Below are 27,710 nucleotides of genomic sequence, written 5' to 3' on the forward strand. Positions count from 1 at the left end.
GAGCCAACAACGTAATTAGGGGGTGAAACTTTCAGTCTCCCTTCCACCCCCAACACCTCCAGGGAGGGGAAAGGGGCTGAAAATTGAGTTCAATCACATATGCCCAATGATTTCATTAATCATACCTATATATTGAGCCTCCATAAAAAACCCAAAAGGATGGGGTTTGGAGAGCTTTCAGGTTGGTGAACATGTGGAGATTTGGGGAGAGTGGGACACTTGGAGAGCATGGAAGCTCCATGTCCCTTCCACATACTTCATTCTCAGCATCTCTTCCATCGGGCTGTTGATTCGTATCCTTTAATATCTTTTGTAATATACCAGCAATCTATCAATAGTTAGTAAAATGTTTCCTTGAGTTCTGTGAGCCTCTCTAGCAAATTAATCAAACCCAAGGAGGGGGGTTGTGGGGACCTTGGGTGTATAATGCCTGGATAAGTGCTTTGGTCAGAAGCAGAGGTGACAGCCTGGACCCATGATTGGCATCTGAAGTGGGAGGCAGTCTTGTGGGACTGAGCCCTTAACCTGTGGAATCTGATGCTGTCTTTGGGTATACAGGTCAGAATTGAGTTGAACTGTAGGGCACCCAGTTGGTGTGGTGTCGGAGAATTGCTTGGTGGCATGAGAAAATCCCCCCACACATTGGAACTGGTGATCAGAATTGTAGGAGCATCCTGAAGCAGGGACATTTAGATGAGGCCTTGAGGAACTGGAGGGATTTCAGCAGGGAGAGATGGAGAGGAAAGGAGTTGTGGGTGAAGAGAATGGTGAGAACAAAGGCCTGAAACTGGGAAAGCAATCCTTGTGTTCACATTCTTGGAAATACAGAGGTATCCAGGAGGCTGGAGTTGTAGGAAAGCCTGGAGACGCAGTTTATAGGCAGGTTGTGGTTGCCTGGATGGAATTCTGGTGAATTCTTGGTATACCTCCTAATATAATAAGTGTTCAAGATGCAGAGAAACTGTTTAAGGAGTCTGATCCCTTGGGCACAGACTCCAAAAGGGAATTTTATAAGACCCAAGAGGGACAGGGGTCTCTAAACTGTTGATTCTGATGGTAGATTATAACTTGTTATAATGAGGAATAAAAGGGAGACAGCCTGATCAGCTCAGATTTCAAAAAGCATTGAAAAAAGTCAAAAGAGAGGTACACACAAGGACGCATACCCTGAAGAGTGCTTTTGGGAAGTCCAAGGCTGCAGTGAACTGAAGCTTGGAGAAAAGTGATGTGTGTTAGAGAGGCGTTGATGGTATTATGGGCTGAATAGTGTCCCCCTCCAAATTAATATGTTGAAATCCTAATTCCCAGCACCTCAGAATGAGACTGTATTTGGAGAAAGGTCTTTAAAAAGGTTATTAACTTAAAATGAGGTCTTCTCTGTGGGACCTAGTCCAATATGACTGATGTCATTATCAGAAGAGGAAGTTTGGACACAGACATATGTGTGCAAAGGAGGACACAGTGAGAAGGTGGCCATCTGCAAGCCAAGGAGAGGGACCAGAAGAGACAAAACCTGCTGACACCTTGATCTTGGACTTCCAGGCTCCAGAACTGTGAGGAAATGCATGTCTGTTGTTTAACCCGCCCAGTCTGTGGTACTTTGTATGGCAGGAATAAGCAGTGGGATGGCCCTTGGCTTGGGGCAGATGATATAGTCAGTATTCATTTTTTGTAGGTTCCATATCTGCAACTTTGCCTAGTTGCCGAGATTTCTTTGTAATCCCCCAAATCCATGCTTGGAGCACTTTTGCAGTCATTTGCAGACATTCTCGGAGCTGCCAGGCTTGCATTTTCCCAGCTGAGGTTGAATCCTGTGTCATCTTGTTTCAGCCCTCATACTGTAAACGAGTGTCCTTTTTACAGTCTATTTAGTGCCATCTTTTGCATTTTTGTGCTTTTTCTTGGCAATTTTGCTATTTAAAATGGTTCCCAAGTGGTAGTACCAAACTGCTGCAAGTTGTGATGTAGGGAGAATACGTGTGTTAGGTAAGTTTCACTCAGGTATGAGTCCCAGTGTGTTGGCCCTAAGTTAAATGTTAGCGAGTCAATAACACCTATTAAATAAGGTTGTCTTTAAACAGAAGCATACATAAAACAAGGTTATGTAATTTTGAGTTGATGAAAATGTTGTGACCTGAGGCTCAAAGAAACCTAACCCTGTCTGTCCCCTGGGAGCAGTGGCTCAGTATTTGCTAATTCAGTGTTTGTGGTGTCTTTCTAGAACATAAATTACAAGAATGAACTGTATGATGTTGGAAAATGGTGGGAAAGCCTAGCTATCCAAATTATGTTTTCACCTTTTCCACCTATTCCAAATGAAAAATGTAGAACCCACATACCTTTAGAGAAGAGTTGAAGCTCAAGGTAGATAAAGAGGCAGTGAGATCACCTAACACTGAACATGGGCTCAATTCTCCAGCCGTGGTACCGAAAAACGTACGAAAAAACATGTGGCTCCTGAGCCGCTATTTCTCTGTCTCATGGATAACAGAAGTACTGTGACTCCTTCTGATGGTAGGGATTCCAGCAACCGTAGACCTTTAACCTCATGTTACTCCATTAGTAAATTCTAGAAATTCTAATGACTTACTAGCAATCAGAAAAGAGAGGGTGCACCATAGTACCCAGAAAGGGTTTCCTACAAGATACACTTACTTAACCTTCCCTACCTTCTCCCCCCTTATTTTTGTTGGTATTGAATTCATAATCTATGTAGCATTGGGTAAATAAATGTTCTCTAAAGGTATACCTGCCAAATTCAGGAAATAGTTAGCTTCTTTTCTTTGTTACTAATCCAGTCAGGACATACAGTGGGGTCTCCATTTGCCACATAGGTCGCCACAGGCTCTGACATTGCTCTTTAGTCCTCACCACTAATCTACTGCCTTGGCCGCTAATCCTTATTCTGGATTTGTTTCTATCCTTATCAGTGAGAGAAACGTCACTGGCACCCATGAGATCTAAGAACAGGTGTCCCATTACATCCTCATTTTGTTAAACATCATTTGCACTAGGAGGAAACTGCAGTATAATAAAAGGCAAAGTAACTTTTTAGTGTAGTGGAATTCTTAATGTAGTTTCAGTTCAATTATAATTTTTAGTCCTATGGATAGCCTTCACTGGAGATTCTATTCTAATCTGGAACTTTTCATATCACTGTAATTGGTCTATTTTAGGACCACCTACACAGAATTTACCCGGGTTGGACACTTGTTAAACATGCTAATTCCTGGGCTTTATATCAATCCTACAGAATCAGAATCCCTGGGGGAGTCAAGTGGGGGAAGGAAGGAGACCCAGGAATCTGAATTTTAGGAAACTTCTCAGGTGATTGAAAGTTTTAGTTAATAAAGTAAAATAATCTTTGGGAGAATTTAGTTTGGCTCATGGTTCTACCAAATGCTGAATTATTTGACTAAAAAGTAGTAATTTTATTAGTTAGCACTTGTAGAATATAGGTCCATCTGTGTTGAATAGATATTGTAACTGGTATTTTGAATTCTGTTTGGAATTCTATCTTAGATAAGCCTTTCTGTATACAAATACTTGCCAACAAGATGTACAAGTTTATAAAAATGTATCTATATGCAAGCTTGTCTTTCATCCAACTCTAGTTTTTTATGGCAAGTCTTTAACTTAAGAATTTAGGTCAATTTTCTCAAGAAAAACACCCGAACAGATCAAAAACAAGTATGCGCTAAGGCTAGATTAAGATTTTCTTAGAAATCCTACATCAGAAAATAAGGAATACCACAGGTGCAAAACACATTTAGTCCTTTGCAGACTCCTCTCATTTAAACAATTTTTACATAACTAATCACTTAACTTTTTCCTGTATTCCTAAGCCTTAAGACGTTTCTTAATAATTATTCACACCTGAAGTTTTTCTTTATCTTCATCTTTGGAAAAACTGTCTTATGGTTGTATTGAAAATGCAAATTTATACTAAAGTACAAGAGATTTTATTATTTTAAGAAGGATTTTAAGACTCACGATACTAAATGCCACGTTGTAAAATATAAAGTGTGACATTTTCCATTTTACACATAAGAGAAATATTATATGTAATTACAATTTGATGTTATATAAATTAGTTATGTATTTATTCCTTTTATAATTTATCAAAGAACTATCAGATACCATCTATCAATGTAAATGTCGTTTAAATTATTTTCTTATTTAGTTATTATTCTTATCTAAAATTCTTAGAAAAGCATTTAGTTGTAGCTTATTAGAAGAGCAACTAGCTGTGCCTGTACATGAACATTTCTCTTTCACATCATTTACCTAACATTATTTTGTGAATTTCAATGCTAGCAGTTTTGGATTTTATGATTTGGATTTTGAAATATGGAATAAAGATTATTCTGCAGACGGACAAGAACAATTATTCAAATGTTTTTATAAACATATAAGATGGTTCATATTATATTAAGTAGTAGCACTTTATAAATATTTTAATGAATGAATGAGTTGGGCAAGACACACACACGCACACACACACATACACACACACACACATATACACACACATACACTAGGTATGACTATAAATGAGAGTTTTCTATTTGTCCTAAGTTAATTGTAGAGTTTTAGAGTTTATTTTTTCCATATGTGTCATATGTGTAATAAACTCAGTATGTATTTAAATGGATGCTTTGATGTTAGCACAGTTGCTTGTAATTAGCTAAGTGAATTGAAATGAACGTACAGAAGTGCCAAACGAGAGTACTATGGAAATGCCCTTTAAAAATATGCAGTAATTTTACAGCTACATTGAGTTTAACTATGCCTATTAGGAGTTCTATTAATTATTGGTTATTAATGTTGATTTTGTCAGTTTACAAGCATAAGAGATGTATGATACATCTCTGTCACATAACATATAAAGATACATTACACATGAGTACCATGTTGAAAATTTGTAATATATTATCAATATGTTGAGTTGCAAATAAAAATATATATTTATGTTTTGGACACCTTGGGGGCACTAATAGGAGTCACTCTGTAATTTGTTACATGAGTGCAAATTTTCTTTAGTTACGCTCAATCAAAACCACATTTTGGAGGAATTGGGGGGGACTTCATGATAAAAAGAAAAAAAAAATCCAAGATAGAGTAATAAAAACAAAATAACTACAGGGCTTTTTAATTGTGTAAAGGCTTTAAACACCTGATTATATTGGAAAAATAATTACACATGTGTTTATTCCCTAAGCATCTGTGCATTTTATTATAACATATTTACCTGTATATGTGCTTAGAAGAATTACTAGGCTTACTTTTTCCAGCCTGGAAAAACTAATTAACATCCATATGTCAAAGAAAAAATTTCTTAGAACTTCTTTGAGAAGGTTGGGGATGATAAGTCCCCCAAAATGCTTTCTTTTAAGGTTAATCTTTGCTTAAATTTTAAAAAGTTACAGTGAGTTATAGACAAGGTAGTCTTTCTTTTAAAAAAGAAAGAACAAAAGGATAAAAATTGCTGAAAATCTGAACACCACTTTCCTATTCACATCACTTTAATAATTTATCGAGTGCAGGGCCAACAATATGAAATTTTCATGTATAAGTATCATCCAGCCTCATATAAAAGTAATACATGAAAAATAAGGGCAAAGATAAATCATAAATACCAGTAATTCTTGGCAACAGTTCTCTAAATTATAATAATAAAGTGCTAGTTATAAAGAAAAAAATAAGTATTTTTGGTTCTAGAAACTAAAGATTTTTATCATTATTTGTAGGAATTTTTAAAACTTCAGAATTACATTATGAAAGGCAAAAATGGATGACAAAAAGAAATCATTACTGCTTTAACTTCAATTGGGACTAAAAGTAGGGTAAATCAATGTAAAATTATGTTTTTCTTCTTTATATTCACGATCACTAATTAAGAATTTGTGTTTAGCATAGATTGAACAGTTTTAAGGAGGTTTCAAAAATACTGTTCAGGACCTCATCTCAGGTGTTTATTCTGACCTAGGTCTCCAAGTCTCGGGAAGGGTTTTCACCTAAATAAGATATGTGAGATTCTACCCCGATTGTTAGTGTTTTCAGAAATGCTCAGTGGGGGGGGGGGGGGGGGGGTGGGCGGGGGGGAGAGAGAGAGACAGAGACAGAGAGAGAGAGAGAGACAGACAGAGAGAGGAGAGAGAGAGACAGAGACGGGGAGAGACAGAGGAAGAGAGAGACAGACAGCCCTGGGGCATAAAGGAGAGAGAAAGGCAATGTGGAGGGATGGAGAAACAAAAGATTTACATTCACCAAATGCTGTCATTTAAACTTACTTCCAAAGGGCTTAATTTTAAAATAATAAATTCACAAACACATTTGACTACATCCGTTTTATCTCTTAGGAAGAATTTAAAAGAGGGAAAAACCTCAGTGGCTCTCCTTTTATTACTGGTGGTGCGGGAAGATAAGACTTAGAGACTACATGTGGTTCAGCTGAATCTCTGAGTCTGTAATAAATATATCATAATAGTCTTCCACAGAGATGCTGGATCCCTCTTCCAGCTAGCAAAGAGCATTTTTACAGACCCTCGAAAATGTTTTAGTACATCATTAAATTTTGCATATAATGGGTTCCCTGCACCTGTCACAATTCCCAGATCATACTCACTTTTTCGTCTCCTTTCAGATGGAGACAAAGGTGGGAGGGCATTTGCCAGGGCGTGCTCCCCCTGTTTTCAGAGGTGGGCTGATCCAGGACTCTTTGACCTTTTATTGTGATCTTTAGCTTAGTCCTCCATCACCCTGCATTTATTTAGTCCTCTGGGGAAGCCATTCTTTCTGCCTCCTTTGTCCCCCAAGGAACAGTACAAAGCCATATAAAATGAAAAAAGGGAGTAATAATAATAATTTTTTTTAAAGGGCTGTGATGATTGGTACAGCAGATGTCAGGTTAAATGCATTCCATAGATCAGCCTGCTGGGCATACTCCCAGGACTATACCCATGCACCTGGGGCTTGGGAGTACCACCGTAGCAGTGCCTTCCAAGAGAAGGTCAAGCCCCTGCCACTGTGTCAGCTCTTCCAGGAGATGAATGCAGTGTGTCCAGGATAAAAGGAGCATGGCTTCCATTTCTTAGAGCCACCTTTTTACATGCCACGTAAGGTGCGGTTCTTAACCCACCCCCACTTTGTTTAAGCTTTCTCATGGGTAAAAGGGTATATTAATAGTAATTATTTCTTAGGGATATTGAAATGATCAAATAAGTTAATTCTTATAAGACTTACAACAGTACCTGGCATACAGTGCTCAAATATTGTTTAGCTGTGATGATGAGGAGGATGATGATGAGGATGGAGGTGACTTAAATCTGAGGGTAAAATGCTCTTAGAGATGCGCTAGGTCAGCCATCTAGTAGAGACTTAGGGAAGCAGGAAAGGATGAGTGAGGTTCATTTAGCGTTGCTTCTCTAGAGACTGACACTAGGTGGGCAGCCATATCCTTCCTCATCATGCCTCTTTTGAGTAGCTGTTAGAGCACATAGGTAAGGCATGGGTGATCTCTCTCTACCCCTCACAGAGGGCTAACTGGAGTCTATTTGTTTGTGGTCTCATTATTTAAGATCTGTGTGTTTAGTTCACTGCTACTGATTCATGCACTCCCTCAGTGAATCCTGACCTCCAGTCATTTCTTTTACATATTTACTGGGATTTTTTTTCTCAGCTATTGTTGGTTTGGGGATGTTATTGAAATGGCTGGCTTAACATTTGAAAACCACATAAAACCATGTCATAATGGAATTAATATATGTAATGAGAAGTAGTTCGAGGATTGTGTTCTTATAGAGATTTTGAATGTAAATTATAATGTATTTTTAGATGGTCTCTATTTGGTACCAGGGCTAGTGGCACTTTAACTAAGGAAGAGTCAGTAGTTGAACACAGCTTGTTGATGAAATTTTGTGGCAAATAAACTCAGTTGATTTCATTTTTAGAGTACTATGTTTGTTCCTCAGTCTCTTTAATCTGTTCTGTATTCAAAGGCAAATGAGTTTCTGTTCATAAGGCAAAATGTGGCAACATTTTTTTTTAATATTGACAGTATTAGTTCTGGTGCTTTTCATTTTCAAAATATATAAAAATAAGAAATGGAAACTCTTTGCAATAGGTGCATCATCACTAATACTTAATTTCAACATTTTTGCAAGTTGCTGTCCTCCTATGTTTGTCGTCTTGAAAAAGATGGAAACATCATTTCAATTATTATAAAATATGTTTCTTTTCTGCGCATATTAAAGGTCTTTTGTATAAAGTAGTAATGGAATATGCTTGAAGTGATCAAAATTTAATTGCCCATAGAGTATTTGTAAGCCAGAAGCTTTAGAATGAAATGCAAACAGCATTAAATGTCTAAATTTATCTTCTTCCAGACTTTCATCTTACCGTGATTTTCTGGAAGAATGGTATTAGGGTCTTGTTGGAAACAGTTAATAGAAGCTGTAATAGATAATAACTGACTCTGTAATTAGTCATTTCAAGACAGAGGTACTCTTTGAGCCACTGATAAGAATTGAATTGTAAGGCTACATCATGTTTTCATTGAGCTGTCACAACCCAGCAATCCATATTCATAGACTCCCAGTGCTAAGCTCATTGCCAATTTAACACAGATGTGGGAGAGATATGTACAACCTCCTCAGCCTTTTGATCCCTTCTTATTTTTTATTTGAGGAAATAGCAGAGTAGCTTCACAGTGAGGATAAGGGTGTCTTAGTGACAAAATTATCAGATTAATTTGGTATGTACATAAAATTATATATATATATATATACACACATATATTCACACACAAAGTACATATATGCAAAAGAATCACTCTTACGGTTAAATGTAAAATTCAACAAAAATTTTCCTAGATATTTCTGATTTTTGAGCACTACAGTAAAAATACTGCATTAATTTTTATTTTTGTTTCCATTCAGGAGAAACCTCTATTTTCACTTTCCTCAATGAATAACACTGGTCCCTTTTTTCAGTAGAAGAGATAGAGATTTTACACTTTTAGTTACATTGGCTATACTATATTCTCAGTGATATTTTATTTTTATGTTATTTTATGTTGTAACAAATATTTCTGTATGGTTGAATTTCTAAAAATTATTTATTTAAATTTTTATACAATTTTTAAAGGTTACTTTCCATTTACAGTTATTACAAAATATCGGCTATATTTTCCTGTTGTATAATACATCCTTGAGCCTAACTTACACCCAGTAGTTTGTACCTTCCACCCCCACATCCCTATATTGCCTCCCCCCAACTGGTAACCACCAGTTTGTTCTGTATATCTATGATTCTGCTTCTTTTATGTTATATTTACTAGTTTGTTGTATTTTTTTAGATTCCACATATAAGTGATATCATACAGTATTTATCTTTCTCTGTCTGACTTATTTCACTTAGCATAATGCCCTCTAAGTCCATCTATGTTGCTGCAAATGGCAAAATTTCATTCTTTTTTATGGCTGAGTAGTATTCCATTGTATATATATATATACCACAGCTTCTTTATCCATTCATCTGTCAGTGGTCACTTAGGTTGTCTCCATGTCTTGGCGATTATAAATAATGCTGCTAGGAACATTAGGGTGCATGTATCTTTTCAAATAAGTATTTTTGTTTCTTTTGGATATTGTATGGTTGAATTTAACAAGCTTTTTTTTTTTGCGGTACACGGGCCTCTCACTGCTGTGGCCTCTCCCGTTGCGGAGCACAGGCTCCGGACGCGCAGGCTCAGCGGCCATGGCTCACGGGCCCAGCTGCTCCGCGGCATGTGGGATCTTCCCAGACTGGGGCATGAACCCACGTCCCCTGCATCGACAGGTGGACTCTCAACCACTGCGCCACCAGGGAAGCCCTGAATTTAACAAGCTTTGATTGAGCTCTTCCTGTGGGCCAGGCTCTGTGGAAGGTGGAATGTGTCAAGTATTCCATATTTTTGAGAGCTATGGGGTCACGGAGGGGAGAGAGGGAGCTTTCCCTAAGAGGTCAGAAGAGACTTCATGAGAGAGATGGCATTTGAGCCTGCGCCTGAGGAATGGGTAGGATTTTAACAAAAGGAAACAAGGGAAGTCATTCTAGGTGAAGGTACCCTTTAAAGAAAGGCAAGGAGGGCTTCCCTGGTGGTGCGGTGGTTAAGAATCCACCTGCCAATGCAGGGGACACGGGATCGAGCCCTGGTCCGGGAAGATCCCAAATGCCGCGGAGCAACTAAGCCCGTGCGCCACAACTACTGAGCCTGCGCTTTAGAGCCCGCGAGCCACAACTACTGAGCCTGCATGCCACAACTACTGAAGCCCGCGCGCCTAGAGCCCGTGCTCCGCAACAAGAGAAGCCACCGCAACAAGAAGCCCGTGCACCACAATGAAGAGTAGCCCCTACTTGCCGCAACTAGAGAAAGCCCGGGCGCAGCAACAAAGACCCAACACAGCCAGAAAGGAAGGAAGGAAGGGAGGAAGGGAGGGAGGGAGGAAGGGAGGGAGGGAGGGAGGGAGGGAGGGAGGGAGGGAGGAAGGAACGAAGGAGATAGGGAAGTAAAGAACATGTTCTAGTTTAAATGGATCAAAGGGTGTTTTCAGCTGAAATGGGGAAAATTGACTGGAGAGACTGGTTATGGCCACAACCTGAAGGACTTTGAAATCACACTGAATATAAGATTGTAATCTGTGAATGATAGGAAGCTAGAGATGTTTGTTGAACAAGGGAATTATGTGATCTGATAAGACACATTTGCTTTCTGATCATAGGTAATAATATACTTGCTTTATTTCTTCCCTAAAATGTACTGATAGGTTCAAAACACTACTTGCAATCCATAATATATATATTGCTTTTTTTCTCTATAATTAAAGTAGCTAGTTCTCCATACAGCAGTTTAATGCGAAAATATAAAAGATAGAAAAATTGACTCTAAGGAAAAAAAAAGTCTTCTGGGGAAGAATTTTATAAATTTACCATGAAAATTTGTAAAACCATGGAAAGAAGTAGATCATAAGTCAGACTGAACTCTTTAAGTAAGTGTTTACCTATTTAAAGTCATTACATTATTATTTGATGATTTTTACATAAACCGTTGCTGTCTGAAGTGGGTAACTGGTGGCTCCAATACCACGGTGGCGATAAATTTGCATAAAATAACTAGAGTTGTTAGGATATCAGATAGAGTTTATAAACATTTTGTCAATAGGAAACTAGTTCCAAATATCTCTTTTTGCTTTTCTATTTAATAAAACCCAAATTACAGTGTTAACACAGCTCTTGGCTCATAGAAGGTATACAGGTTTTAAAGTCTGAATGTATTACGTACTTTGCAGTGCTTTTTGTTTTTTTGTTTTGTTTTGTTTTGTTTTTTGTGGTATGTGGGCCTCTCACTGTTGTGGCCTCTCCTGTTGTGGAGCACAGGCTCCGGATGCTCAGGCTCAACGGCCATGGCTTACGGGCCCAGCCGCTCCGCAGCATGTGGGATCTTCCCGGACCGGGGCACGAACCCGTGTCCCCTGCTTCGGCAGGCGGACTCTCAACCACTGCGCCACCAGGGAAGCCCTTGCAGTGCATTTTTACTGTTTGGGTTAGTTTGCTCATCCTAAGTGCATTTATAAGTGTATTTATACTAAGCTCCTTTCTTTCCCTCAACTTTTTAATATGAAATTTTCCTGAAACAAAGGAGACTAGCACAACAAACATCTGTATACCCCCTACCTAGATTCAGCAATTATTCATATAATACATTTCTTTTTAAGTGAATTGCTAAAATATTATTTGTTCCCTACTTAGCATATTAGTTAGAACATTTGACTGATAATCTTGGGAAAAAAATGAAGGGTTTGCTTATCAACTGGGCTAGTTAAATATCAGTTAGATACAGGTATTCCTAACAGTTATTTATCTTAAAGGCAGTTCAAATATAAATATTTTGTGCAGTTGTTCTCCATGCTAATGTACCCAAGTATATGTATTTTAACTATAACTTCTATTTACAAAAAGGTAGTTTCATATACAAATATTTTTAAAGGGAATGTTTTTAAATGACATTAGCTTTGGAACATTTTAAATTATGCTGTTGAGACTATACCATTCTGAATCAGGGTATCAGAAACTTACAAAAATCGCTGTAATCTGAATTAGTACTATGTATTTTACATTCTGCAGTTAGTATATCTATTTTGTCTACCACATATGCAATCCTATGATTCATGTATAGTTTATTTAAAATAGTAGACAACAGGTATCTATATTTAATCAACTTGAGCCAAATATTATAACCATGAAAATTGTAAATTTTCTTTCTAGTTCATATGCATATTAAAATAATTTTACATTCAGAAATGTTAGCTTCACTTTTATTTTCTGTCAGTAGCCATATTAGTGCTGTGTATAGTAAACTTTTCCTTTAATTTGTCATACATCACTCTTCCACTTTCAAGAAGTTTATTCCAGTTGCCTGGATGGCAGCAGTTGGTGGATGCAAGTGATGAGCTAAGAGTAGAGAAGCTAAAATAGTGCTTGAAGGGTGAGTCCCAGTGGAGTTAGAAGAAGGGAAGTCAAGATACAGCATGTAGGTAGAGTAAGAGTCAGTGCAGGTTGGAGATCCTATGACGCTTGGTAGAAAGGAATCAGGAAAATCTCAGAAGGTAAGACGAGGGAAGAGGCCCCAAAGGAAAACCGAATTCTGCAGAAGCTAATGATGCAGAATTACACAGGTAAGGAGAGCTTCAGAGCACCACACTGAGCAGCCTCGATGTCGGAACTAATTATTTGTTTCTGTGGAGTTTTGTGTGTGTGCGTGTTTTTAGGAAACCCTGACAGACTAACCAGGGGCTACAGGTAGAGATAAGAGGAAACATTTGATGAAAGAGAGAGAATAGGGCAGAGAGAAGGAAGTCCCTCACATTGTTTCAAAGTCAAAGTGCCTTGGTGTAAAGTTTTTGTTGTCTTACTCAGATTGCTCATGGATTTGCTCCAATGCTCTCGTCGATTTAAACATGTGGGCTGCAGACATTCTGACGTTTCCTACAAGCTAGCAGGGAATCAAAACTGTGTCAGGTGTTTCTTAAATACAGAAATTAGACCGATTATCTTCTTGAGTAAAAGGGACCTGGTGCCCAGAAGATATCTCTTTAATTCCGTAAGAGTCTGAGCAACATTTCCTCTTTCTTGAAAACAGAGACCAATTACCAACCAGTTCACGTATGGATTATGCATTACATCTGTTTAGAGGAGGAAAGGGAATGCTTGCTCCACAGTGTCAAGAGTAGAGACTTTTTCCAAAGGCAAATCTCATTTTTTCCCTAAAAAGTAAATTCCCAACTCTAGCAGGCAGAAAAATAGATGATAATCAATTCATTTTTAACAGGGAACGCTTTCTTTAGATGATGTCTATAAACATACAGTATCTGAGAACGTATGTGTACTGAAGTTGGTTTGCCATTTTAACAAATGTCTTTGGCTGGTCTCTGAGTCAGTTTCTGTCTGCATTGATCTGTCTTGCACTCTGGAAAATGTTTTAAATGTAGAAATAGCCAACTTTTCTCTGTTCTTTTTTTTTCCCCATGTGGCTTCTCCAAGTGGGATTCATCTGACTGACAAAGTCTGGGATTCACAACATACTTTTCCTCTAGAAACAAGTTGAAGATAAGACAACCTGGCTTCACTTTTCTATGAATGAGCTATTCATGAATAAATATTTCCATGCATATTTATCGAACACCCAAAAGTGTCAGGAATTGTTTCAGGTACTTGAGATATATTACTGAAAGAAACACTCAGGATACCTGCTTTGATGGAGTTTACATTCTACAGAATGAGACTGACAATAAACATAATCAACAAAAAATACTTTAAGTAAATATATCAGTATAATATATCAGTGTTAGAAGGTGATAATTATAGAAAAAAAGTGGGGGTGGGGAAGTTAGAACAAAGTATGGGGCATTGGAAATGTGGATATTACAGAGACCGGGGACTGGGGGGCTGTTTGTGATTTTAAATACTGTAGTTAAGGCAGGCCTCATTGAGAGGGTGACATCTGAGTTGACTTGAAAGAGGTGAGGGAATTGGCCCTTCACATATCTGCAGAAAGAGAGTCCCAGGCAGAGAGGAAAGAGCTAGTGCAAAGGCTTGGCATATCTGAATAACAGCAAGGAGGCTAGTGTGCCTGGAGTGGGGTGAGTCAGGAGGAAAGCAGAAGGTCATGGGAACAGAGATGGCACGGAGGCACATCACATAGGACCTTGTTGGCCACTGTAAAGACTTTGAGAGCATTGGAGAGTTGTAGGCAGGGGAGTGACATGATTGGATGTCTAAAAAGAATTCCTCTGACTCTTACACTGAGATTAGGCTGTAGAGAGAGGATAGAACCAGGAAGACCAGATTGATGTCTAATGCAACAACGGGAGAGATGATGGTAGCTCAGAACAGTGTGGTAAGTGGTCAGATTCTGGATAATGATCAGAAGGCAGAGCCGGCAGGATTTACTGATGGACTGCATTCAGGGTATGGGAGAAGGTGATTCCAAAATTGACTTAGAGGTTTTTGGCCTGAGTAGCAGGAACAACGGTGCTGCCATCAGCAGAGCTGCGGAAGGCTGCAGGAGATGCAGGTTTGCAGGGTGGGGTGGGTGTTCAGTTTTGGTCGTGTTGAAGTTGAGACGTCTCGTGGACATCCAAGTGGGGGTGTTGAGCAGAAGCTTGATATATATCTGGAGTATATTTATAAAGAGGTCTGGACTGGAGATAGAAATTTGAGAGTAGTCAGCTTATAGAAGGTATTTAAAGCCAAGAGTCTCTAAGAGTAGTAAGTGTTTTTCTTACGAATTTCTTTTTTTTTTTCAAGTCATTTAATGTTTAGAAACGATTTCTCGCATATTTAAGCCCACCTGCCCTTGAGGTTACCAAATAATAGGTACTCACATCGCTACTAGGAATAGAACCAAGCAGAGAGAAAACCTTGCTCAGTCTGACATAGCAAATATTGGGAATGAAGTCCAGTTCTCTTATTCATGGGCTGTTTTCACTAGACCTTGCTGCTTCAGCACCCAAGAATCTAAGTAAAGAAGAGAACTGATCTGAAGCAGGCTCCTCTTACGGTGTGTGGAAGAGTTAAGATAGAATTTGCTTCATCCTCTGGGTCTGGAGAGGCACTGGGTGGTAGGTGAGAGGGGAGGTCTGGAAAGGATTAACAGTCTGGCTGGATATCTAAGGGGCACAGTAGACCTTGGCCATGCTCAGTTTCCAGATGAGTCACAGGCCACCCAGATAGCTTACTAGATGTACATCTCTAAGCTATTGAAACTTCCCTAGATATGTGCAAGCCACCAATAAATTGAATTTATCAATTGTCATGGTAGACATGGCAGGGCTTATGTTTTGCTGGGAGGGACATAGCTGTTTGAGGCCAGAGCTGAATAGCTGAGTAGAAGAAAAATTGAGAGCTGCCATGCGTGGTTCTTTTCTTTCTCAGCCACTTCTCCGAGAGTGTTTAGCGTCTGTTTTAAATTAGCATTGAACAGATGCTTGAAGAGTATCTTTTGGAAAGACAGTTAAACTAATCACAAGCTGGGGATGCTCATTTATCTTGGGCCCATTTGAGATCACAGCTCAGACTTGAGTGGACTGTGGTTGGAAATGAAGTAGTGGGTGGGAAGGGTACTTGGAGAATCCTGGCAGGCAGTAGGACTCAGATGTGGGTAGTGCAATGATTGGACATACCCAGGCATCTGGCGAGGGAGATGCCAGGAGGTCTGTACAGGACCCCAGTTCTCAGGAAGGGAGGAGCAAAGCAGGGCTTCCAGATCTGAAAAAGGGCAGGGAAAGGTAACTGACTTTTATTGATTTGTTACTGTGTGCATGATCGTGTGTTAAGGATCTAGATACATTGATAGATAATATGTATTTGTCTTTATTTCTTACAGTAGACCTGATAGTATTATGATTCCCTTTTGTATATGGGGAGTCCATGACTCACGCTAAGGTCACACCCTGGACAAAGGTAGAAAGAGGTGAGACTCAAATTCAGTTTTGCCTCAATCCCAAACACATAAAACCCTTACATTTTTCAGAATCTTGGAAATAGGAACCAGAGTAGAAGCATAAAGGCATGCAGAGGTGTCCACAGGGACTGCATTTGTGCATTAACGTGGGATTGGTGCGATCTTGCTGGAGTAGAGTGGAGTGGATTGAGAGGAAGTAGGTAAAAGCGAGGTCCCGTGGGTCCACAGTAAGACTCTGCAGCTTGGGTCTGATTTGCTGTGAAGGACAATCTGAGACACAGCACTTGAGTTCAGTGGTTAGTATAGGCAACTTAACAGGAAGTAACCTAATTCTAAACCTCCTGGATGGGGCACAGAAGCAGTTTAAGCACTTTTTACCTCACTGAACCAAAGAATGAAGGCAGCAATACAACCATCTGTGGGAATCTGGGGTAAGCAAAACAGGGGGCCAACGACTAGGGTGTTATTCTACAGATGAGGAACTTTAGACTCTGAGAGGTGAAGTGGTTTTGCTGGAGAACAGGGAGCAGTAGATGAGGGCCCAGTACCAGATCTCATCCCTTATCTGGCCTAGGGCTTCACCCATGGTGCCAAAGGTGACACCTCCTGGCTGCCTTTGGCCCTCTTCCTCACTAGTAACGGTGATATTGACTCCTGTAGCTTTCATTTTGCTTTTCAAATACTCATAATGCATGTGAATAATGTGGGAAAGAGGTTATTAAACAAAAATTTAGCCACGGCCACTTTGCCACTTTGGGATTTGGTGGGGGGTGGTAGGTGTAGGGCAGGGAGAAAATGGGAGACAAGCCAGGTAAACAGCATCAAAAAGGTTCCGATGTTATCACATGGTCCTGGACAAAGTTCTTAATTGCTCTGTGTCACAGATTCCTCACTTGTATCCTGAGAATGATAACAGTACCCCCTTTATAGAGATGTTTTGTTAATGAAATGAGATAATACATGTAAACTACTTATCTCAGTGCCCTGCTGAATGGTTTTCATGTGGTTTATATGCCAGCACTCAAAATACTAGCTATTATCTTATTAAAGGATACGGAGATGATTTATTCCAACATCCAATGCCATTTTGGGGGTAGCATGATGTCAGGCTGTTCTGTTGATACATGTGTCTTATTTATGTTTTATAATATGGATGTTTCAAACCATTCCACTCTACTCACTGGATTTCCTGGAGTTTAATTTAAACATTCTCATCACAGTTAATGTCACTCTGGTCATTCTCCTTATTGCTAGCAAGCATTTATGACAGCCTTGTACTGTGCACTACCAAAATAATATTACCTTCTCCTGGCTGCTTCCTACAAATGCCTTCATCTTGATGTAATAAAGGCAATGCAGGAGAAAAAATTATTATGTCAAGGAGGAAATTATGATCAACTTTTAGGGTGGTGAGCAAGATACAATTTTTTAATAAGCCAAACCTGAGTAGTGTACAAGATATACTTAATTTGACTCTTTTTTCCCCAGGAACATCCGGATTTTCTGGTTGTAAAACCATTTGGACTCCTCTTGTAGACTTTGTTCTAAAACTTAAAGCATGTAGTGGTCTTCTTTTCCTGTTCTCAAAGGGAGAAGGGCTGACTGTCTTCATGCAAATTAGTCCGCTTTTGTTGAAAGACTCCGGGGGACTCATCTATGAAACATAGGGTAACAATAAGAAATGCAGTGCAGCTTACTATTCTGCTTTCAGCTGATGTAAGATTGTTTCCCACAGTATTGAATATTAAAAAAAATAAGAGTGTTTCATCACAGTGCCAAAACTCCAGCAATGCCTTTGACTGCCTTCAGGGGTGGTGATGGAGGTGGAGAAACTGACTATTCAGTACTACATTATTTTCCAATGATTTTGCACATAGCTAGGGAAAGTGTAAATGAATGCAGAAAGGTGGGACGGATGTACTAAATTTAGGACCAGCAATTACAGACATTGGAGTTCTGAGCTTTTGTTTTTTTTCTTTTTCCTCCTCTGTAATTTCTAATATAAAGAAAATACTAAGTAGGGATAGTATAAAAATAATTTGTTAATAATGAGTAAAGATTGTTTTGACAACGTCTAACACTTCAGAAATGTATCTCATTATTCTGACTGTATTAATTAAGGTTTCTTTTTTTCCCCTGTATTTCAGTGACAATTTCAACAAGCACCTTCTTTGATGGCTTACTGGTGACAGGACTATACACATCTACAAGTGTTCAGGCTTCACAGAGCATCAGAGGGTCCAGTGCTTTTGGATTTGGTAAGCTATCCTGACATAAGAAACCCATGACTATCTACATTTTATACAGTTACAGGTCTTATTTTTTGAAATATCCGTTTTAGAAGTATTTGACATTTATTATTTCAGAAAAAATAATCTGAAGTGATATTTGTGTGTTTGCTTGAGGTTAAGTGAATTGAAATAAATCATGCAAATATGCAACCAACCATGAGCTTGGTGTTACCGTCTTTCTATCCCTCTCTCTGTGTACTACTGCTATTACACTTGGTCCTATGGGGTTTGAGTAGATTCCTGTGTTCTGTCATTTAGGTTGCTGAAATTGGAATTCATTCTGATGCCCATGCATCTATTCAGTAGCCTGTTTTTATAAACAGTTCTTAAAATCCTGAATAGATGAAAAGTGTCACATTGTTTGGTAAGTAAGCATCGCACACAGTGGAAGATAGCAATAATTGTTGAAATGATTACATTCTGTGAGTATTCATAAAATAATGTGATTTAATATTTGAAATACTTATATGGAGTCTTTGTCCTTAAACCAGAGACCTGGAGGGTTACTTAAGTGGAGAGGCAGAAGGCTACATGATGGTCACTGATCACAGAGGATTCTCGATTTGGAAATCTATAGTTTACCCATAATTCGATAAACATGCCGAGCTGAAATTAAGTAGACCCTTTACAGCATCAAAAATGCAAATTTAACATATCAATTTATATAAGACATGAAATCACTGATCCTACTCTAAGATTAGAAAACTGCACAAGACTTCCTCCATTGATGTGAGAAAGACAAAATTGCATTATCTAAAGCAGTCACGTGTTCAACGTTTTATTTTTTCTGGGATACTTATTAAATAAATAAATTTTACCTACTTTTGATATATGAAAGAACATCTCGTCTATGTTGAGTCCCAGCAGAGCTCTGCCCAGATAACTCACTGCTTGATGTCAGAGCAATAATATTGAGGCTGCATTGTTACCCTGCTGGCCCAAGATGCGGTTCACAGCCTCAGGGCTTAAAGGAACCTAGAAGTCATTTAATAATCCTGTTAAAAATTATTTGACATTGAAGATTTGCCCCATTTTAGATACCAAATAAGCTTTTATAATCTGTTGGTAACTACTTGTAAGGTCTAATCCTTAAGAAAAAAAATTTAAGTCTAAAAATTCCACTCTTTTAGCCTCACCCTTTCTGTGCTCTGTAGAAGTGAAAGGTCAGCTTACAATCATATATATAATATGTGTACATAAATATATAACATACTACGTGTTATGTTACAATAGGATTTCCAAGTAGGGTTACCAGATTTAACAAATAAAAATGTACAAGACATTGGTTACATTTAAATTTTAGATAAAAACGTTTTTAGGATAAGTATGCAGTATTTGAGATAAGATGTCCTGGGTTCTACCTTAACCCAATTAAATCAAAACCTCTGGGAGCCCGGCTTGGCATTGGCTCCCAGGTGGTTCTAATGTTTACCCAGAGTTGAGAACCACTGTACTGGATCAGTCCAGGGTCCAGCATCTTCAGCATCCCTGGGAACTTGTAAATATAGAGTTCCTGGCCTTGCTCCAGACTCAGAGAATCAGATACTCTGGGGGGCTGAGGCGCAGGGATCACTTTTTAATAAGGACTCCAGGTGATTTTGATACACACTAAATTTTAAGAACCACTCATCTACATTAGTTAAATGGGAGAGACATTATTTAAATAACCATGTAAATATGTAATAGTAAATCTTGCTAGGGGCTAGGCAGGAAATGTACTGAGTGCTGGGAAAGGGCGTGACAGAGAAAGGAGATCTAGTCTGGAGTAAAATGACATGTAGTTTGGAAAGGCTTTCCTGGGGCAGTGGTGTTGAGCTGAGATGTGAAGGATGAGTAGGAATTAGTTCCCTAAAGGTCTGTGGAATGTGGGACACAGCATACCTGAAGAAGAGAACAGTAGATGCAAAGGCCTCAGGGTGGGAAGAGGCTGGCTGTGTTCTAGGAATGGAAAGAAAACCTTGGAGTGGCTGACCTGGAACCAAGAGGGCAAGAGATAAGGCTGGAGAGGACACCAGGGCCAGATCGTTCAAGATCTTAAGCAGAGAGTGCCATTGAGGGTTTCGGGCTGAGGAGATCACTCTGGTGTCAGTGTGGAGAACAAACTGTCGGGTCCAGCAGTGGATGCAGAAAGACTGTTCTGTGGTTAAAGGTCTGATGTGACAAGGCACGGAAGGAGTTCAGGTGCAGGCTGGCATCAGCCAAGCCTGGACCGGAAGGAACATATTAGGGGGGGATAAAAGCGTGGGCCGTGCAGTCAGGCAGACCTGCTTGCAGATCCATACCCCGACCTTCGTTAGTCATGTGCCTCAGCCACGTTGCTTAACTTCTCTAAGCTTAAGTTCCTCATCTATGAAATGCTGATGACAATGGCAAAATACTCAGTAAAACTAGGTGTTCCAAAATTATAAATCTTGATACCTGAAGCAGCTGCTGCTGAAGTCTGAGCTGAAACCTGAAGTCTCATTCCAGGACTTGCATATACTTCCTTTGGTGGGGGTGAGGAGGAAGCACACAGACACAAACAGGTCTCAGGTGGAATTTTTCTGAAGTTTTTAGACCCAGATGATTTGAGAGGACTTGGCTGCATGAAATAACCATCGTTTACCAAGTTGGAGCCTTTAAATGAGAAAAATCATTAAATATCATTTGTAGTATATTATAAACACATTTTGAAAGAACATATAAAAGGCATGTATCATATTGCCTCAGATTTTAGCTAGTAACCAAACAAACAACTAACAATTGAAAATTGTTAGAAATGATTTAAAGACATTTTCTTTAAGGGTTTTAGGCTTTAAGACATTTTCTGTTGTGACTTTGAAAGCTGTAAAAAGGCAGTTTCACTTGAATTAGAATGTATATTGATTAGCTTAAATTGCATGTAGTCTTCCCATGACCACCAGCCCTAGGATGCAGAGTCTGAAGAGGCTTCTGAACTTGAAGCTCATTGATGGTAGTTTGACCTCCATAATCAAATTCTCAGGTCTCCCACTGGTCACTTGGCATTTTTTTTTTAAACATCTTTATTGGAGTATAATTGCTTTACAATGTTGTGTTAGTTTCTGCTGTATAACAAAGTGAATCAGCTATACATATACATATGTTCCCATATCTCCTCCCCATATCTCTTCCCTCTTGCGTCTCCCTCCCACCCTCCCTACCCCACCCCTCTAGGTGGTCACAAGGCACCGAGCTGAGCTGATCTCCCTGTGCAATGCAGCTGCTTCCCACTAGCTATCTATTTTACATTTGGTAGTGTCAATGCTACTCTCTCACTTCGTCCCAGCTTACCTTCCCATTCCCTGTGCCCTCAAGTCCATTCTCTACATCTGCGTTTTTATTCCTGTCCTGCCCCTAGGTTCTTCAGAACCCTTTTTTTTTTTTTTTTTAGATTCCATATATAGGTATTAACATACGGTATTTGTTTTTCTCTTTCTGACTTACTTCACTCTGTATGACAGTCTCTAGGTCCATCCACCTCACCGCAAATAACTCAGTTTTGTTTCTTTTTATGGCTGAGTAATATTCCATTGTATATGTATGCCACATCTTCTTTATCCATGCATCTGTCGATGGACACTTAGGTTGCTTCTATGTCCTGGCTATTGCAAATAGAGCTGCAGTGAACATTGTGGTACATGACTCTTTTTTGAATTATGGTTTTCGCAGGTTATATGCCCAGTAGTGGGATTGCTGGGTCATATGGTAGTTCTATTTTTAGTTTTTTAAGGAACCTCCATACTGTTCTCCATAGTGGCTGTACCAATTTACATTCCCACCAGCAGTGCAAGAGGGTTCCCTTTTCTCCACACCCTCTGCAGCATTTATTGTTTGTAGATTTTCTGATGATGGCCATTCTGACTGGTGTGAAGTGATACCTCATTGTAGTTATAATTTATATTTCTCTAATGATTAGTGATGTTGAGCATCCTTTCATGTGTTTGTTGGCAATCTGTATATCTTCTTTGGAGAAATGTCTATTTAGATCTTCTGCCCATTTTTGGATTGGGTTGTTTATTTTTTTGATATTGAGCTGCATGAGCTACTTGTATATTTTGGAGATTAATCCTTTGTCAGTTGCTTCGTTTGCAAATATTTTATCCCATTCTGAGGGCTGTCTTTTCGTCTTGTTTATGGTTTCCTTTGCTGTGCAAAAGTTTTAAAATTTCATTAGGTCCCATTTATTTATTTTTGTTTTCATTTCCATTTCTCTAGGAGGTGGGTCAGAAAGGATCTTGCTGTGATGCATGTCATAGAGTATTCTGCCTATGTTTTTCTCTAAAAGTTTTATAGTGTCTGGCTTTACATTTAGGTGTTTAATCCATTTTGAGTTTATTAAACTCTGAAGAACCTAGGGGCAGGACAGGAATAAAAACGCAGATGAAGAGAATGGACTTGAGGACACAGGGAAGGGGAAGGGTAAAATGGGACGAAGTGAGAGAGTGGCATGGACATATATACACTACCAAATGTAAAACAGATAGCTAGTGGGAAGCAGCCATATAGCACAGGGAGATCAGCTCGGTGTTTTGTGTCCACCTAGAGGGGTGGGATAGGGAGGGTGGGAGGGAGATGCAAGAGGGAGGAAATATGGGGCTATATGTTTATGTATAGCTGATTCACTTTGTTATACAGCAGAAACTAACATACCATTGTAAAGCAATTATACTCCAATAAAGATGTACAAAAATAAAATAATATACCTGAATATTGTTAAACAGTTAATCTTCATAAATAATAGAATAGAAAGAAGAAGATTAAATGTCTTTGTAGGTAAATGGTCATTTTTGGAAACAAAAGCACATTAAGTTTTTGGGTATTTAAGTTTAATATATTCTTTATAATTTAAATAAAATAGAAAAAGTTCAATTTGAGTAGGGTATAGGTGAGAAAGTAGAGGAAAAGTCTTATAGAAGACATAGAAAATGTAACAGAATTGCTGCTTTTTGGTAGTTTAGTAGTTATAGTAGGATCAGGCTGAAGTAGTGTGGCATTCTTTGATCTAGAACAAAAGAATTATTGAATACATAATCTATCATTAGGCCCTGACTTAACTGATGGACTGTTAAGCAAACATGACTTGTTTGGCATTTTCCCAATATGTCGTGGAATTAGTGTGTGATATGTTTAACTAGCTGTGATAAATAAGGCAAAGTAAAACATATAGTTGAGTCTGAAAAGGTACTTCGGAAAGTTTTTTCTGCTTATAGTTAATTTTAATCATACTGATTACACTAAAGTTATAGCCACTCTCTTTTGAATATAAAATGTGTGTATGACCAGCCAAAATAAGGCCATAATTATCCTTAAGATACTGTGGTATAAATGTAATTCCACTAACATAACTACAGCCTTTTATGGGAAACCAGAATTCTTTAAATCATACCTCACTGACCAAAAATAGACACGTGCCTAATAGCCAGAAATACATTAAAACAATAGCTATGCAAAAGATGACTGTATGCCAGCAGTGCATGATTTTAAATACCTCATTTTGCTTGTCAGTATAAGAAAACATGCTGCTCTGGGGAAGTGTGATGTTTAATTACGGGTATCTCTTTGTGTATCCCAGAAAAAAATGCTTCCCTCTTGTCTTTGGCACTGAATTCCAGCGCAGTCATATAAATCTTCAAGGCTTATTGTGGTTGCTCAGTGAAATGCTATTTGAATATCCTTTCATACAAAAATTGTTCCTTTTCCAGACACTGAAATACATTTTACTCAATATTTAGTATTCTGGCTCTAAAAGCATATTACTCAGTTTTTGGTATTCTGGCTCTCTAAAACCTGAGAATCAGGTTTGCACGTCTGATGGGTAGCAGCCACACTTCAAATTGTTAGACCATGCATAAATTAAACTTTTGTTAGACCTTGCATAAATTGCTTTGCAATTCCTAGATAATTTTACTCAGGTAATACATCAGCCATTTTAGCAGTTTTTCACGTAAACCTTTATAATTGCCTATGTGTTTCATTTATTTTTTCTGTAATAATTAGCCATTCGAGAGTCAATCATTTGTTAATTTATAAAACTCTTAAAAGGGCAAGACTTGATGGAATCTAAGTTTGGGGAGAAAATGTAGTAAACAGATCCATGATATGTTCTTGGATTCAGTCAATCCTGTCATGTTTTTAGTAGATTAAGTAACTACCATAAAAATTTAATATTTTCAGCATTATCTTTGAAGCACAGTATTAGAACTTAATGATCTGATTTTTTTCCAGTGTGATATGACACTCTAACTTTAGATGAATAGGGATAGATTTACAAAGCAAAGTAAATATTTTAAGACTTCAAATTTTAGTAAATCTTATATTGGTCACTAGTTAATAAGAATGTGTACTTTACCAGTGGATTTAGATTGTATGTTAATCTTTCATTTCCAGAATGCAAGCTTTTGTTACTACTTTGTTTTATTGTCACTAAGAATAAAAACATAAGGTCTATTTAAGCTAATTTTTGGATATCCTTCACATTAAAACTAACTAGAACTTTTTACAACTTTACTAAGTATCACCAGGACTGCTGCATCCCTGGACATTAACTATAGCTCAGTCTTAGGTATCCTGTCTATGTGACTGAGACATACACGTGTTATGAATACATACACATGTTTAGGCCATAATATCTGTAAAGAAGGGGCAGCCACTAGCAACTTCATTAAATAACATCCTGTATAGTAGTGGTATTTATTTATTAGCTGCAATTAAGTTTAATTACTCAGGTGATCTTGTTAAATTTATTTTGTCTGTCTCTTTACAAAGAAATGCTTTGTAACATACTTGTGGAATTTTAAACACATTGAGGGATTGGAAGCATGATCTTTTATTGGGTATGGTAAATGATCTATAATTAACACAAAGACTATAATTTAATTAAACAAATTACTGTAGTCAATAGTACAAAGAGCATAGTTGACAAGAGATGAAATTGCCATTAATTTTTCCTCTTTATAGGGTATTAGACTAAGTTTGTTCTTTATTCATTCCATCTGGGTATGCCAGCATTACCTTGATTAAGAAATACTGTCATATAGTTTGCATTTGACATATGACAAAGAATTCAGGGATATTTCCCAGTTCCTAAATCTAAAAAGAATCACTAAAAAGAATCACTTACTAGAGTAATGGGCATGATGAATAAAACTGTTGGATTCATTAATTGACAAATTGCTAGAGAAAATGTTGAGGGACATGAGATTTGGGCCAAGTGGAGGAGTTAGTGGAGGAAGGCAGCTCAGTGCAGGGGCCATGACGTGACCTCTGGAGTGAGGCAGCTCCAGCTGTATGCCTGGCCCTGCTTCTTCCTACCTTGGACCACATACTTTCCTTCCCTGAGCTTCAGTGTCTGCATTTGTAAAATGAGGTTGATAAGAAAGGCCAGTTCACAAAGTTGTTAGGTGGGTTAAGTGAGATTATCTATTCAACTGCCTTGTATATATGCTCAAAATAGGTATTTTTTTTTAAAACACTCAGAAAGAAGTGAGAATTCTTTCTTTGAAATAGGAAACAGAATGACAAGATGCTTCAAGTGGCAGAAGTTATGAAAGTGGGAGGTGACATTAATTTGGAGTGGGGGAAATACACCCAAGTTTTTAAAATAATTAATTAATCGGCTGCATTGGGTCTTCGTTGCTGCGCGGGCTTTCTCTAGTTGCGGCGAGTGGGGGCTACTCTTCGTTGCGGTGCGTGGGCTTCTCATTGCAGTGGCTTCTCTTGTTGTGGAGCACGGGCTGTAGGCGCACAGGCTTAGTTGCAGCACGGGGGCTCAGTAGTTGCAGCATGCAGGTTCAGTAGTTGTGGCTCGTGGGCTCTAGAGCACAGGCTCAGTAGTTGTGGCACAAGGGCTTAAGTTGCTGCGCGGCATGTGGGATCTTCCCAGACCAGAGATCAAACCCGTGTCCCCTGCATTGGCAGGCGGATTCTTAACCACTGTACCACCAAGGAAGTCCTGCACCCAATTTCTTACCCATAGACCTTGGAGCTGAAATGTACCTTGGGTAGAGCCTGGCTCAGCCCCTGCCCCAATGTATAGGTAAGGAGACAAGGCTTAGGAAGGGCAAGTGGTGACTCTGCAAGAGAGAGAGTGTAGGTGTGAAGACTAAAACCAGGTGTTCTGACATCATACACAGTCTCAGATACTTTTTAAAAATATATAATTCACATACTATAAAGTTACCATTTGAAGTGTACTTTTCAGTGATTTCTAGTATATTCACAAGGTTGTGCAATGAACACCACTATCCAATTCCAGAACATTTCGTCACCTCCAAAGGAAACCCCATCCCTGTTAGCAGCCACTCCCTATTCCTTCCTCCCCTTAGTCTCTGACAACTACTGATCTACTTTCTGTCTCTATGGACTTGCCTGTTTAAGACATTTCAAGTAGACAGAATCATATAATATGTGGCCCTTTGTGTCTGGCTTCTTTTACTTAGCATGGTGTTTTCAGAGTTCATCCATGTTGTAGCATATATCAGTACTTCATTCCTTTCTATGGCTAGATCATATTCCATTGTATGGATATACTACAGTTTTAAGTGATATACTATATTTGGTAGTGTCCAGATTCTTAAAAGGAGTTAGGACTGTGCAAATTGGAAAAGTTCAAGGAGGATGCAAACTGAAGTACCACCAGAATCCTTAAATAACTCATCAGCAGCTCTAACAGCTCTGAAGATGCAAATAGCTTCACCTTTTCTATGGTTCAGACTAGAAAATAGTTAGAAATCAAGATAAATTACTCCTTTGCCCTCCTTTCTCCCATTTAAGGGAGATAGGCCACTGTGGCATGTTTTTATCCTATCCCTTTGGCCTCAGTTTAAACCACGGGATACACAAGCTAAGCTGAGTCATTCAAATTTACTAGTACAGGAATTTGGAATTAAGACTCATCAGTCACAGTTCAACAATTCATGAGCTGGATCAAGGCACATGTAAATATTTGGGAGCCCTGTGCAGCCCTCCTCCACAGTGGCTCAGAGGAAGGTCTTGCAGAGAGAGGAGAAGAAGAGAGAGATAGAACGCTGCCTGGGGTATCAGAGCTTTGCAGGCTCTTATTTTAGGCTTTCTTCCCACCAGGCTCAGATATTCTTGGGCTCTAAGAAACAATTAAAAATAGTTAACATTTATCAAGCACTTGCTATGTGCCAGGTGTGTTGCAGGTATTAACTCTTTTGATCCTAACAAAAATCCTACTATAATTATGCTCATCTTGTTGGTAAAGAGCCTAAGGTACAGAGAGGGCAGGTAACTTGACCAGGGTCACACACAGGGAGTTGCAAAGCCATAATCCAAACCCGGGTCTATAGCCTGTCATTAAACTCCACTTACAGACCAAGCCAGCTTGAGTTGGTTTCTATTACAACCAAAAAAACCTTGACTAAAAAAAGGCCCTCTCTGCTTTAGCCCTGCGT

At 38.7% G+C, this 27,710-nt stretch overlaps 1 protein-coding gene across 1 annotated transcript in view; it reads left to right on the plus strand.

Moving 5' to 3' along the window:
* RELN (reelin) overlaps positions 1-27,710 on the plus strand; it is a 525,406-nt gene that overhangs the window by 61,149 nt on the left and 436,547 nt on the right. Inside the window, exon 2 of the mRNA XM_060020286.1 lies at positions 18,151-18,261. Coding sequence (XP_059876269.1) covers positions 18,151-18,261 — 111 coding nt within the window. The remainder of the gene's footprint in view (positions 1-18,150; positions 18,262-27,710) is intronic.

Source organism: Delphinus delphis, chromosome 9 (assembly GCF_949987515.2).
Source record: "Delphinus delphis chromosome 9, mDelDel1.2, whole genome shotgun sequence".
NCBI lineage: Eukaryota > Metazoa > Chordata > Mammalia > Artiodactyla > Delphinidae > Delphinus > Delphinus delphis.